This window comes from Mobula birostris, chromosome 21 (assembly GCF_030028105.1).
Source record: "Mobula birostris isolate sMobBir1 chromosome 21, sMobBir1.hap1, whole genome shotgun sequence".
Lineage (NCBI taxonomy): Eukaryota > Metazoa > Chordata > Chondrichthyes > Myliobatiformes > Myliobatidae > Mobula > Mobula birostris.
Genome location: NC_092390.1, coordinates 39,442,637 through 39,458,601, shown reverse-complemented (window position 1 = coordinate 39,458,601; position 15,965 = coordinate 39,442,637). Strand labels below are relative to the sequence as shown.

Here is a 15,965-nt window from a genome sequence, read left to right as displayed (position 1 = left end):
AAACACTTTTTGAAAGAGAGGAGATGATTGTCTCTTACTGAATTAGTCAAATCAACTATTCTGGTGTAAATATTCTTTTTATGATATTAGAGTTGTAACTCATCTTTGTGAGAATAGGAGATTAAATGAATCAGGTAAAATAATAACAGAAAACTATTGAAGCAGGGTACTTATAGTCAGAAGAGTTATTTTCTCTTTCTAGAAAAAAGAAAAGATTGGATTGGATGGTTTGAAAATTAAGTGAGGTTAATTTATGAAAAAAATTACTTATTGGGCTAATGAACTTCAAAGTTACTAAAAATGGGAAATCACAGTACAGAAAACAGTAGAACAAAAATAAGAGATCTAGGTCAAAAATATTAAACAATGGCAAGTTTGATTTTTTTATGCATTGCGAACCAGAGATGCTATATAGATCCACACTGATAATACATTGCCAGGGTATGGATAAATATACACCGCAACAGCAAACTCCACATTGGGGATGTTGATTTTATGAATACCAGTACTGTAGACTTTATCAAATATTGTCTCCAACTTTGAATAGCACATTTGAATAGGAAATCCTGAAACCTGTTGAGATAAAAAAAAGTTGTAATTGACTGACTTACATATTTTATAATTCAAAGTATATTTTCCAATCAAAAAATAGAATAACCTAAAATACATTCAGTGGCCACTTTATTAGGTACACCAGTGCACCTGTTCCTTAATGCAAATATCTAATTAGCCAGTCTTGTGCAGCAACTCAATGCTTTAAAACATGCAGACATGATCAAGAGGTTCAGTTGTTATTCAGTTCGAAGTTCAAAGTATATTTTATTATCAGAGTTCATACATGTCACCACATACAACCCTGAGATTCTTTTTCTGCAGGCATACTATAGAACAGTAACTGTAAACAGGATCTGTAAACTGTAAACAAACTGTGCAAATGCAGATAATAAATAAATAGCAATAAATAACGAGCATGAAATATCATGATTAAAGAGTCTTTAAATAAGTGCAGTTATCCCCTTTTGTTCAAGAGCCTGATGGTTGAGGGGTAATACCAGTTCTTGTACCTGGTGGTGCGAGTCCTGAGGCACTTGTACCTTCTAGTTGATTTCAACAGTGAGAAAAGAGCATGGCCTAGGTGGTGAGGATCTTTGCTGATGGATGCTGTTTTTCTACAGCAATGTTTCATGTAGGTGTGCTCAATGGTTGAGAGGGCTTTACCTGTGATATACTTAGCCAAAACCACTACCTTTGTAGGAATTTCCATTCAAAGGCATTGGAGCTCCCATACCAGGCCATTATGCAGCCTGTCAGCACACTTTCCACGATGCATTCACAGAGGTTTGACCAAACATCAGAATCGGGAAGAAATGTAAACTAAGTGACTTTGACTGTGGAATGGCTATTGGTGCCTGACAGTGTAGCTTGAGTATCTCAGAAACTGTTGATCTGCTAGGAGTTTCACATACAGTAGTCCCTAGCGTTTCCGGAAAATGGCGTGAAAAAAAAATCCAGCGAGCAGTAGTTCTGTGGGCAATAATGCCTTATTAATGAGAGATGTCAGAGAAGAATGGCCATACCAGTTCAAGCTGACAGGAAGGCGACAGCAACTCAAATGACGAAGTTACAATAGTGGTGTACAGAAGAGCATCTCTGAACACACAACACATTGAACCTTCAAATGAATAGGCTACAGCAACAGAAGACCACATTGGGTTTCAATTCTGTACCTAATAAAGTGAACACTGAGTATATGCTGCAGATGATTCTGACATCCCTACAATCACATGGAAATTACAATACAGGAAAATACTATAAATGCCAAGTTGCCACTCTTTATGTTCTACGTGAGTTTCTGTCAGCCATTTTACATTTAACCCTTTTTTATCCCTTCCCCTTTCACTTATAGTTTTTCTTTAATTACAACCATGCTGTTTATCATTGTTATTATGGAAGCATGTTCTACATTTGAACAGTTATCTGGATAAATATGATTTTCCTGAATCGATTAATAGATTTTTTTTGTTTCTCCATGACCATGTTTTTATTGCTCCTCCATAAAAACATTTTTTAACCATTACCCTATTAAATTCCTTAATAATTTTAAAGATAAAAATACATGATGCTCCCTTGGAGGTAAGGACTCCTAGGCAACTAGAAACTGAATTTGGAAATGTCACAATCACTCCCAGTTCTGTTGATCTTGCAAAGTCATCTGGAGAATGGGGTTGAACCTTAAAGGCTCTGTCCCAGAAGCAGATGAAATAATAGCCATACATTGTCATGCTCACAGAATCATGCCTTACAATGCTTCAGATTCTTCTACCACAATCCTTGAGTATTATTTTTTCAACTAGCAATAAGACCCAGCAGTACACTGGTACATGGATGACAGAATAGCTGTATTGGTCCTCACCATTGGCTCAAGGCCACTTGGTGTCTGGTAGAGCATGGACATAGCAATGTCCTGTTGAATGTCACCAGACCTACTCCCTCAACTGATGAATCAGTGTTTCTCCATGTTCAAAATTTGGAAGTCCTTAAATACTGAAATTAGCAAGAGCATGGAAGATACTCTTGGTGGGATTTCTCCAAGAGTGGGCTTACTTGCACTACCACTGTCTAAGCTAGCTACAGTATGTTTCAAAAGAAAAACTTGCCAGACTGGGTCTACAGCTGAAATCAGCAATCCTCATCATTGCTGATCTGTTTGTGGTAGATCATTTGCACATGGCAGCTGCTAGGGAGTATTCTGCAGTTATGTGAATATAGCAAATATTAATTCAAACAAGAACCAGGTTTCATTTCTTATTGCAAATGTAAATAATTTCAGGAAGATTGCAATTAACCTTCAGATTTTTTGTAAATTGAAGTTACAAGTTCTCCACAGCCATATGTTCAGACAAATGTGGTTGTGTTAATTGTCCTACATCAACTATGGGTTTAAATAATTTGCACCATTGTGTAAGTTCAGGAGTTGTCCCAACCAAGGTATCTGAACATTCAGAGGTGTCTCTCACTATAGATATGCAATTCAAAGGAATTTTGAATTTAGTGTTCAAAAGGTCAACCCAACCCAAAGTATTGAAGCAAACGATGTCAATGTAACTATTGAAACTGTATTGAATCACCTACTGTCACCATTGATCTTAAGGATATAAAAAATGTGATGAACATTGAGCTTGTGAGCCTCTACCGAGAGTGTCTCCAGAATTATTCCTGCTTGTTGTGCTGAATAAAGACTTGTATATCACCAGGTTCAGCGTCTCTTCCATGACTTCAGTCATGGTCATAACAGCTTCCTCACGAACGTGAGAGGCCCTTTGACCTTCTCCTGTTCTTATTTTTTATTGTGCGGTAGAGCTTTACCATTATGTTAAATGGAGTAGACTCAAAACTGATCCAGCAAGTCATAACTGGGCAGACATGCAAAACAAAAACACCATGCAAAAGATAGAGCTAAGTACAGTAACACCAAAAATGAAGGATCAGATCAAAGTTCTACATTTCTGACACAGCTCATAAATGGTGATGGACAATTTAACAGTGAGTTGGAGGAGGAGGCTCCAACAAAATTGCATCCCCTTTTGGGGCCAGCCTGTCACTGCGAAGATAAGGGAAAAGCATTTGCAACTATTTTCATCAATGTTAAGAAATATCTAGTGGGTGAAATGTCTAGGTTTTGTACCAAGATTCCCTTCATCATCGAGCTTGTCTACAACCAATATGATTCACCTGATATCAAAAAATGGCAATAGCACTGTATAACACAAATGATATGGGACCAGACAACATCTTGCCTGTTGCACTAAAGAAAGACGTGCACTCCAAAACTAGCCATATCTCTAATCAAGCTCTTTCATTACAGCAAAGATACAAACATCAATGTGAGACAGTATAAGATATATAGTATCACAAAATAGCAGTATAAATCCAATTTAGTTCATTGGTGCCCAATTAATCTTTTTCCTGTTAACAACAGGATGATGGTAACCCTCAATGGCATTCAATCATCAATAACCTTCTCGTTGATGCACAGTTTTGGTTTATTCAGAACCACTTATTTCGGAGGACTTGTCCTGGGCCCAGCATACAGATGCAATTATGTAAAGAATGCACTGCAGTGCCTCTACTACCTTAGGTGTTTGCAAAGATTTTGCATGACATCTAAAACTTTGGCAAACTTCTACTGACATGCAGTGGAGAGTATATTGGCTGGCTGCATCACAGATGGTAAGGAAATACCATTCCCCTTGAACAGAAAATCTTACAAAAAGTAGTGGATACAGTCCTGTCTATCACAGGTAAAGCCCTTCCCACCATTGAGCACATCTACACAAGGCGTTGTCACAGGAAAGCAGCTTCCATCATCAGGGACCCCCCACCACCCAGAACATGCTCTCTTCGCACTGTTGCCATCAGGAAGAAGGTACAAGAGCCTCAGGACTCACATCACCATGTTCAGGAACAGTTATTGCTCCTCAACCACCAGGCTTTTGAACCAGAGAAGATAATTTCACTCAACTTCAATTGTCCCATCATTGAAATGTTCCCACAACCTATAGACTCACTTTCAAAAACTCTTCATCTAATGTTCTCAATGTTTATTGCTTTTTTATTTATTGTTATTATTTCTTTATTTTTGTATTTGCACAGTTTGTTACCTTTTGCACATTGGTTGGTGCGGTCTTTCATTGATTCTATTATGGTTATTATTCTATCACGGATTGAGTACGTCCACAAGAAAGTGAATCAGGGTTGAATATGGTGACATATGTGTACTTTGAAAATAAATTTACATTGAACTTTGAACTTAATTCCAGCTCTTGGCTCAGAGTTAATTCCAGAGATAAAGTGAAAGTGACTGATCCCAACATCGAAAGCATTCGACAAGTGTGATAGTAAGTGGTATAAGCTAGGTCAGTGGGCCTCAAGGTTATAGGTCATCTATCCTAGCCCCAGCATCTCATTGTGTGAGTTCATAAGAACAGTGTCTAGGTAGGCCCAGCAATTTCAGTGGTTTCATCATTGATCTTCCTTCCATCATCTGTCAGAAACAGGGATATGTGCATCATCTTTGATTTCATCCCCTCTTCTCAGAAAAAGAAGCAAATCACATTCGCATTCAGCATGAACTAGATAACATTCAAACAGGAGGAAGATTAGCACCATCCAAGTGCTAGGCAATGACCTTTACCAACAGGAGAGTATAACCATGCTAGTCAAATGCATTACTGTGCTTGAAAAGCCCACCATATGGACCTTAGGAATCACCGATGGCCAGGAACCTAACTGGACCAGCTACATAAATGCCATGGCTACATTAGCAAGGCAGAGTCTGAATATCTTGAGACAAGTAACTCCTTCACCTACGTGACATACACCAGGAGTGAGCCAAAATCCACTTGTCTAGATTTCTGGTTTTGCACAACTTCAACAACACTCTAGAAATGAACACATTTCAAGAACATGCATTCCATTTGACTCACACCACATCAACACTCTTCCTCCATTATTGGTACACAAAGGCTAATATGTATACTCTCATAAAAGCTATGCAATCTAGCCTATCTGACAGCACCTCTCAAATTCATATCTTTAGTAACAAAAAAGGATAAATGCAACAAGTTTACGGAAATACAGAAATAAAGCCTGCAGTGTCACCTCATATCATATACAATTATTATATTGAAAAATATCACCGTTCTTTTACCATCACTGTGTCTAAATCAAGAAACTCTGGCAGGGGCAGTAGCAAACTGAAGTGCAGGAATGCGAGAGACTTCCAGCAATTCAAACAAAATAAAAGATTTATTACAGAAATTAACCAGCAAAACTACCAAGAACTCAGACAAATTCTGCAGAATCTTGAAGAACTGAAATCACTCATGATACACAGAAGAACTCGGTCAGAGTTTCCACCAGATAAGGATCTACAACGACCAAGCAAAAAGGGGTTTGCAAGCACTCCTGAAGTACACCCTGGGATACATAGGAATTCAAGACCAATCAGACAGTCCCAGTGTCCAGACGAAGCAATAACCCACAAAGACAACAACTACAATGCAAGACATGAAAATCCCCATGCTAATTCAATTACCTCAAATTGAATAAAAATGATAAATACAAACAATCTCCATGACACCAAATGAGACACCTGCAACACAAAATGTAAATCTAGAGCTAGCCCAAAGACAAACAATTAGACATAACAGGCAAACAATCCAATGAACAGTGAACATCCATGAAGTTACACAGAGAAAATACAATCGACATACTCACTGAAAAAAATCTTTTCTTTTTTCTAAAAATTACCCCTAGTTATGACACCCCTAGTTCATAGCATTTTGGGAGTACTTCCACCAAGAAGAAATATAATGGTTCTGGAAGGTGACTTACCATCCAACATATTGTCTTAAGGCAGTTATGAAGACAACAAATGCTTACATTGCCAGTAATGCCCACATGTGAATAAAAACATCCCAAACCATCACTTTGAGATCACAGGATCGGTAACATAAAAATGTGATACAAATTAGCACTTGGAAACTGAATGGCCAGAAGAGAAAGCTTAAATATTACATCTACTCATATTAATGGTGGGTAGCTAAAAATAAGAAGTGGATACATTTATTTTAAATTTACAATTATTAGCTTTCCAGATTTTAGTACATGTGCTATAATATATCAAACTTCTGAAAAATTAATATTAAGAATAATTTAATTGGAAGTGCTTTTTTCTGAAGGGATAACAAACCTTGTATTCCTTTAAAAGGTTCTCTAAACCTGCACTCTGCTCTTCACTTACTGAGCGACCAAGGTTTCGTTCCAGCAGAGGAAGAAAATTTTGAAACACTCCGGTACAGTAACGATTCCATCGAGTGGGATGCTGTGCTCTCCATTCCATAAATTTATTCTTCAGTGCCCATTCAATTCTAAGTCACAGTGAATAAGAAAAGAGTAAAACACATGACCACTTTCTGAGAGTGAGAACTGGAATAATTTGCTATTTTAACCAACTGTATCTCTTTTTTGTGAGAAACAACCCATTGCTTTATGAAACAATTACAATGACATGCAATGGTCTCTTCTCAATTAGTCCATGTAACAAAGCACTTCATTCTCCAACAATCTGTTAAGTAAAGAAAACAAACACAAGAAAATCTGCAGATGCAGGAAATCCAAAGCAACACACACAAAAAATGCTGAAGGAACTCAGCAGGCCAGGCAGCATCTATAGAAAAGAGTAAACAGTTGGCGTTTCGAGCCAAGACCCTTCAACAGAATTGGGGTCTCGCCCCAAAGTGTCGACTGTTCGTTCTTTTCCATAGATGCTGCCTGGCCTGCTGAGTTCCGGCAGCATGTTGTGTGTGTTGCTAAGTAAAGAAAAACTTCATTCCCCTCTTGACAATTTTGATTTGGTCTCATCACTGATTCCCAACTACAGGAAATAATGTTGCAGCATCAAACTCCAATGCTGGGAATACAAAAAATACAGAAAATGCTATTTCATGCACCTGTCCTATATTTGACCATTCACTCAACTTCTAAATTACTTTGAAACTTCATTTCACATTCCTCACAATTCACAATCCAGTTTCTTGTCATAGGCAAACTCAGAAATACTAATTCTATTTTCTCAGCAGGTTTATTGATATATATTATGAATAGCTGGGGACCAAGATCAGTTCCCTGTGATTAATGCCTGCCATTCTGATACCCATTATTACTACTTTGTATTTCCTATCAACCAACTTTTGATCCATGCCAATATGTTATTCCCAAGCCCATGTGAGTCATAGACTTGTACAGCAAGGAAATAGTCCAATTTTTGTAAATGGGCTTTGCTTATGCACTGGGGTGAGGGACTATTAATAATCTAGGAACTTTATTTTTTTACAGACCTTTCCATGATGAATTTTAAAAATGTCCATGCTAGCCATGGCACTTACCTGACCTAACCTCATTTGCCTGTATTTGGAAAATATCCCATTAAATCTTTCTTTGTACCCATCACAAACAAGAGAAAATCCGTAAATGCTGGAAATCCAAGCAACACACACAAAATGCTGGTTGAACTCAGCGGGTCGGGCAGCATCTATGGAAAAGAGTACAGCTGATATTTTGGGCTGAGACTCTTCAGCTGCTGAAGCGTCTCAGCCTGAAATGTCAACTGTACTCTTTTCCATAGATGTAGCCTGATCTGCTGGGCTCCTCCAGCATCTTGTGTGTGTGTTTTGTACCCACAAAATGCCTTTTAAATATTGCAATTTATCTTGCCTCTGTCTCTTCCTCTGGCAGTTCATTCAAAATTACTGTCAACTTCTGTGCAAAAAAGTTGTCCCTCAGATCCCCTTTAAATGTTTCCACTCTCCCATTTAATCCTCTAGTTTTAGACCCTCATCCTCTGGGAAAAAGATTGCAACCATCCACCCTACTTATACCCTTCATTATTTTATTAATCTCTATAAGGACACCCCTCAGCCTCCTTCGCTCCAAGGTAAACAGTCCCAGCCTATCCAATCACTCTTCAATCCTTTAGTTCTGACAACATTCCTCTGAATTGTTTCTGCACTACCTCTTGCTTAATTACATCTTTCCTATAACTTGACAACCAGACCTGCACATAATACGATGGGTGCAGTTTCATCAACATCTTTTACAGCTGTAACATGATGTCCCAACCCTTGTACTTAGTACATTGACTGACGAAGGCAAGTGGGCCATGTGCTTTCTTTACCACCTTATCTAACTGTGCAACCACTTTCAGGGAACTATGTATTTGTATCCCTAGGTCTCCCAGTTCTGCAACACCTCCCTGGAGCACTACCATTTACTGTGTAAGTCCTGCCCAGTATTAACTTCCCAAAATGCACAACACTGCACATACCTGAGTTAAATCCCCTGTGCCATTCCATTGTCCATTTTCCCAGTTGATTGAGATCCTATTGCAACCTTAGACAATCTTTCTCACTGTCCACACCACCACCAAATTTGGTACTATTGGCAAACTAATCATGTCACCTACATTCTCATACAAGTCTTTAATGTACAAGTATATGGTATGCAATAAAGAACCCAACGCTAATCCCTGTGGCACATCACTGATCACAAGCCTCCAATTTGAAAAACAACCCTTCACTACCATTCCCTGAATTCTTCCACGAAGACAAGTTTGTATCCAATTGGTTAGCTCACCCAGGATCACATGTTGATATGATCTTCTAAACCAGTCTACCATGCAGAACCTTGTTATAGACTTTCCAAAAATCCACGTGGGCAATGTATACCATCTTGCCCGAGTCAATCCTCTTGGTCGCCTCATCAAAAATCTCAAACAAATTCAAAAAACATGATTCCTCACGCATACTATCCCTAATCTGTCCTTGTCTTCCTAAGTGCAGATAGATCCCGTTTCTCAGAATCCCCTCCAGTAACTTTCCTGCCACTGATTTTAGTCTCACCTGCGGTTTGCTGCTGGTCCTTACATAATAATGGGCACAATAATAGCCACCTTTCAATGTTCTGGTATCCCACCCATGGCCAATGAAGATACAAAAGTCTCTGCCAGAGCCCCAGAAACTTCTTCCCTTGCTTTCCACTATATTCTAAATCAGCAGAAGTAAGTTAGATCTTGGTGTCTTTAAGTCACAATAGATACTGTGATTTCCTTGTAATCAAGCAAAAGGAACAATGATTTTCCAGAATCTAAGAATGTTGATGCCACATCAATCAGATACATGCTGCCCTGGTACTTTTACTCTATCAGTCCTGCATTTATTCTGATGAATATGCTGTAAATCTCCTGCAAGATTGGGTGCCAGGAGATTTACAGCCTATTCATCAGAATTATGGTTTAGTCAAGGTTGTATACAACTGGAGCATAACTTCTCCTATCTATATTAACCCTATGAGATAATAGGCAATATTTTATTTGGCCTCATGACTTGCTGCTACCATCAGGAAGAAGGTACAAGAGCCTCAGGACCCACACCACCAGGTTCAAGAACAGTTCCTACCCCTTAACCATCGGGCTGTTGGATCAAAGGGTATAACTTCACTCAATTTCACTTACCCCATCATTGGAATGTTCCCACAACTAATGGACTCACTTTTAAGAACCCTTCATCTTATGTTTTCAATCTTTCTTCCTTTCCTTCTTTCTTTATTTATTAATTATTTCTTATTTTGTATTCGCACAGTTTGATGTCTTCTGCACTCTGGATGAATGCCTTAGTTGGGCAATCTTTCATTGATTCTGTTACGGCTATTATTCAATAGATTTATTGATTATGCCTACAGGAAAATGAATCTCAGGGTTGTATATGGTGACATATGTGTACTTTAAGGATAAAATTTACTGTGAACTTTGGTTTGTCAAAAAGGCAATTAGCTTTTAAAAATCTAGATACATGTAAATTTCTTCTGCCACTCTACAGTTCCTTCTTTGCTGCATTTTGGAAAAACTCATGGCTCAAAATACTAGTCCACCTGAAAAACCTCAATAGAAGAGCAGTTAAGCAGTGAAACAATTACTATTTTGATGTTTGTGCCACTTCAACAAAATTCACACATGCTCGAATCTTGGGCCTTTGGTCACAAAGAGAGAGTGTCATGAGGTAAATAAATAGGTCATTCAGCCTACAATGATCAAAGGGAAATTAAATTTTGGACTCTTTCATTATCAAAATGTGTCATCTCTCCCAAACTAGTCTGTAGCTAAGGATTTGTGGAGTGCTTCTGTTGGAGATGAACTGCTCAAAGGATGTGGACTGAAGATATGACCAATGTTTTGCCAAGGATTTGAGGGACAAGAAAGCAGTTGTTAGAGAAAAGGATTTGTGGTAGTGCTGTTAATGTTAGATAGGAGATAGTGATCAGACACACTGCTAGTGTTTGAGGGCAAAGGGGAGGATCACTTTTGTAGCCCTTCTGAGAGGAAAGACAGGAACAGGAAATTGCAAGTCTGTGATCAGGAGTACAGGGAGACCTGTCCAGTATTTAGGATGAAGTTGGAGGAAGAAGATTAGCCTAATTGTTAGGAGGGTGATCATGCCATCCTATTTGAATACTTGAGTGTGTGGGAACAGTAGCAATGGTAATGTCTTGGGTTTGCAAGGCAAAATTTGGGAGTACAAGTTACAGAGGAAGTTTTACTGGGTGGATTGATTTAAATGCAAAGGGAGAGTAGCATGATAATTCAAGTGAGTATTTTACTTAAAACGTACAGGAGATGCTGTAAGCACTTAGCAAGTCAGACAGCATCAGTTGAAAAAGAAACAGATCGAATGTTTCAGATCAACAACTATTCAATGGGGAATAATGAAGGGCTTCTGATCTTTACCATAGTTTCTCTTTTTACAGATGCTTCCTGATCTGCTGTTTACAGCATCTTTTGTTTTTATTTCAAATTTCCATTATCACCACTTATTTCGATTTTTCAAATCCTTTACTTCCAGACCTCCCAGGCCTCTGCCCCAGGATTACAATTACATTCTCCCAGAATTTCCTTATGAGTGAATGAATGGATAATAAACAAATAAATAAATCAATAGTTAGATAAATAAATAAAAGGCATCTGTGATGTTTCAGAAAAGAGTGTTGCAAGAAAAATCATTGCATTATAGCCCAACGATAAATTGCATTGGAGTTACATTGGGGGATCATAACTAGAAGTGCCCAGTGAAATTTCTTCATTGGCTTAATCTGATCCTACAATAGTCCCATGCACAACTTAATCACAGTTATATCAATTTTAATTGGCATAATGTTAGAAAAAGGCAAGTGTTCTGCAATTCAGTTCTCAGGCAATTGTTTCTCTTTCTTGGAAGCTGAATGACTCATTTCCTGCTTTGAGCTCAATTTACCACGTAAGTTTTTATGCACATTTTTTTAATTCATTTTCAGTTTTTATATACAGTACATCACTGAGAAGGCTACTCATGTCCCTTTGTATTTTGCTGTTTATATCTAAATCATTTACTGTGCTTTCTAATTTGGTTTAATTTATAAATATTGATTATACCTCTCAGCTCCTTCATTGAAATCATTAATAAATTTGATTAAAAAGCTGTGGCTGCAATACTGATCTCTCAGAGAGATCAGATGCCATGTTCAAATAATCAAGTCTGCACTTTATCTTTCCTCTGTCTTCTTTCATTTCATGTGAACTTACCAAATGAATTTTGGAAGAAAACGTAGATGATATCCTTAATAACCCTTTATTCACCACTCTATCATCCTCCAACAAGTAACCAAATTAGACAGATGTTACTCAGTGTTAACACGTCAGTACTGATAGTAATCAGTTGATGCTCAGTAAATCTTGAGAGAGTTTCAAGAATTCTCTCAGAACTGACAGTAGTCAGGGAGGTCCACCATTTTAAACAATAGATTTGAATGTTTCCAATCGAACAGTATAACTTATGCATCAAAAGATCATCAAAGGCAACTATTAATGTATTTGAAATCTCCTCACTCACTTCTTTTATTATTCTGATGAGGAAACCATGAAGGTTTGGAGATTTGCTTTACTTAAGCATAATGGATTTCACCATTAGCCCTTTCTTTGATAATGTTAAATCCAGTAAGTTCTATTGATAACTAATTTAGATTTTCTTTATACTCATGGTACCGAGGTATCTTTCTGTTCTTTGAAGACAGAAGCAAAGTATTCATTTATTGCCAGTTATATGTTCTCTTATTTTTAAAGAAACTTTTACTGTTAACCTTGTAATCCTTTGCAAATGCACTTCTCATTTTTTTTTTTGTTGTTGTCAATACCTTCTGCACCTTTTTATTGACCCTGTTAAGATGTTGCCAGCAAGAGATAACATAATGCAGGCAGCAAGAAGTAAAGGACCTTTATAATTATGCATTGAACTTTTAAGCCTCAAATCTGCAGTCAGGAATACTGCATTACAAATGGTCTCTAAAGCCATTTAACTGTATTAGCAATCTTAGGATCATTCTATGGACTCAATGGACTTGGCAGACCTGACCTTCCAGAACACCATACAGCGCCTGGAAGCATTGAAGCTCGTAGAATTTTGCCACAATTTATGGTCACTGAGGAGGACTTTGGGTAAAACTGGAAGATAGAAGCATGAAACATACATCAAGGTTGCTGGTGAACGCAGCAGGCCAGGCAGCATCTGTAGGAAGAGGTGCAGTCGACGTTTCAGGCCGAGACCCTTCGTCAGGATAGAAGCATGAAATTGACTTCCCTAACATCACTTAGATTGATATACAATCACTGGAGAACAAGGAGAAAGACCCATGAGCTGAACTTCTGTATCAGAGGATTATGAGAAACTGCAGTGTACTCTGTTTCACAGAGACATGGCTTACCTCCCAACTCTCCAGACACAGTGCTCCATCCACTGTATGGATGGGATAGCAGCATTAGGAAAAGCAAGGGGCAGGAGTGTATACTTCATGATAAACTCCTCATGGTGCTTGGAAATGATGGTCTTGTCCCATTCCTGGTCCCCTGATCTGGAACATCTGGTAGTTAAATGCCAACCATTCTAGCTACTTCAATGCAGAACTCAATCAGCATAGGTCACAAAAGCATCTCCTCCTCACTGATTATAAACACAGATACACTTTTGTGCTTAACTTCTGCTCTTCCTTCATTACACCCATGGTAAAGCACAGCTTCCAAAACTGTCTATAAATTTGCTTGTGATACTGCTGTTGTAGGCAGACTCATGGGAGATGATGAGTCAGGAGTGAGAAAGACCATCCGGTGACTGGTGTTGCGGTAACAACCTCTTTCTCAAGGTCAAGGAAATCACAGAACTAATGAATTCTATTGAAAGAGGAAATCAAGGGACTACTTACCACTTCTCAATATGGATAGACAGAGCAAGCAGCTTCAAATTCCTGGGCATTAATTAATATCTCAAATGGCCTGTTCTGGACCCAGCACATTGATGAAGAAAGCATGCCAGTGACTATCATTTCTTAGGGACTTAAGGAATTTTAGCATATTACTAAATAATCTAACTTTCACAGTATCCTGTGGTATGGCAATTTCAATGCACAGGAACTCAAGAGGCTGCAGAGCATAGTGAACACATATCCCTCCCCATCAGTGGCAACATCTACAGGAAGTGCTGCCTTAAGAAGTCAGCCCTTATCATCCAGGTCATGCCCTCTTCTTGTTGTTACTGCCAAGCAGGAGGTACAAAAGCCTGAAATCTTATGCTGTTGGCCATGAAGGAATTAAAATATGGAAGGAAACATCGAACTTGAATGGATCAAGGAAGCGGACAAACCAATTGTTTTTGTTCTTGCCATGAGGTTGAAGGAATGAACATGGCTCTATGTCCTCCATTTTTTGAATTGAAGTTACCTGGCTTGATAAATGTTTTAAAGCAGACATGATGATGCTCCAGGTAATGTGCTGGTTAGAGATAATTTCCAAATAAGAAGTTATTTGTAAGGTGTTCTTTGGTTTGTTACTGTTGAGATTGTGTCTGCCCCGTGTACTGGTTTGGTAACTGATTTAAAACAAAAAGCCATGAATTATCAGCTGTCAGATAGAAGATAGCCACATACAAAATGCTGGAGGAACTCAGCAGGCCGGGCAGCATCTATGGAAAAGAGTACAGTTGACGTTTCAGGCCAAAATAACTCCAGAGATTCACCAACACCAGGAGCTGGGAGAAGAAAGGATCGAGTTCCCTAACCTAATTCTGTTGATGCAATGGTCAACAATGCTACCAGGTTCAAGAATAGCTACTTTCCTAAACCATCAGGTTCTTGAACTTACCTGCACAACCCTAATCCTTCCTCAGCAATGACCACTATAGACCATCTCTTGCACTACCATGGAATTGCCTTTGATTGTTTTCTTTTGTCTTTGTTTTCTTTTTACACTAAGGTTTTGCTTTTTAGCACATCTTTGTTTTTTTCTGTGTGCTATAATGTTAAGTATAATGTATATATAATTTATATTCTGCATGTTGTCTGTACCTACAACTCATGCCTATAATGTTGCTACAAACAAGTTTTCCATTTTATCTCACCATACTGATGAATATGCCAAAACACTTGACACAAATTGACTTGGCTTAACATTTTCACAATGAATAATGTTTGCATTTCTTACTGTCCATGGTATTTCTACTTCATTTCTGTAAGATATTTCTAACTTCATTCTGTATCATGCCAAAACTACATACCTCAAATTTGTGTCATTACATAATAGCCAAGTTGTGTATCATTTCTAAATATATGATAGTAAAAAATGTTCCTACCTGTTCTGTAATTTATTCACCAGGCTTCTTTCAGTGGGATAGTAGATTAATTCCTGTGGCTAGAGAATATTTTTGCATTACATGTTGCAGATTTGTTTAAGTTCTTATTCTTCTAAAAATGTTTATTGAATTAAACTATTTGAAATATTCTATTGAAAACTTCATTTTTATTAAAATTATTTGCAAATAAATGTTACTTCAAAATTATTAGATTAACAACTAAATTTCAGAAGTGGATAGTTATTCACAGCATCTACTATTTAGCATTTGAGGGATCTTGGGGTCCATATCTATAGGTCCCTCTAAGTTGCTGTACATGTTGATAGGGTGGTTAAGATGGCATATGGTGTGTTGGCCTTTATTAGTTGGAGGATTGAGTTCAAGAGCCATGCAGTAAAACTCTGGTTAGATTGCACTTGGAGTATTGTATTCAGTTCTGGTCGCCTCACTGTAGAAAGATGTGGAAGCTTTAGTGAGGACGCAGAGGAGATTTAAAAGGAACAGAGCCTCATACAGCGGGCAGCGTAGTTTGCGGGCGGTGGAGTGAGCCGGGAGCAGAGTGAAGGCTTAAGGGCTTCAGCTCAATGGGCTTAGGCGGAAACAGGCGAGGCAAGGAAGGTTTGGTATTCATTTTTTGTTGTTATTTGAGGAGAGGGGCAGTATGAGTGTGAGGGTAGCTTGTTGTTCTCGGTGCCGGATGTG

General features: G+C 38.2%; 1 protein-coding gene across 1 annotated transcript in view; it reads right to left on the bottom strand.

The window, feature by feature from the left end:
- Nucleotides 1-384: 384 nt before the first annotated feature.
- The window catches only part of LOC140185861 (coiled-coil and C2 domain-containing protein 2A-like), a 124,197-nt gene continuing 108,616 nt past the window's right edge, over nucleotides 385-15,965 (bottom strand). Inside the window, exons 26-28 of the mRNA XM_072239658.1 lie at nucleotides 15,264-15,322; nucleotides 6,755-6,932; nucleotides 385-573 (exon numbers count right to left, since the gene is read on the bottom strand). Coding sequence (XP_072095759.1) covers nucleotides 385-573; nucleotides 6,755-6,932; nucleotides 15,264-15,322 — 426 coding nt within the window. The remainder of the gene's footprint in view (nucleotides 574-6,754; nucleotides 6,933-15,263; nucleotides 15,323-15,965) is intronic.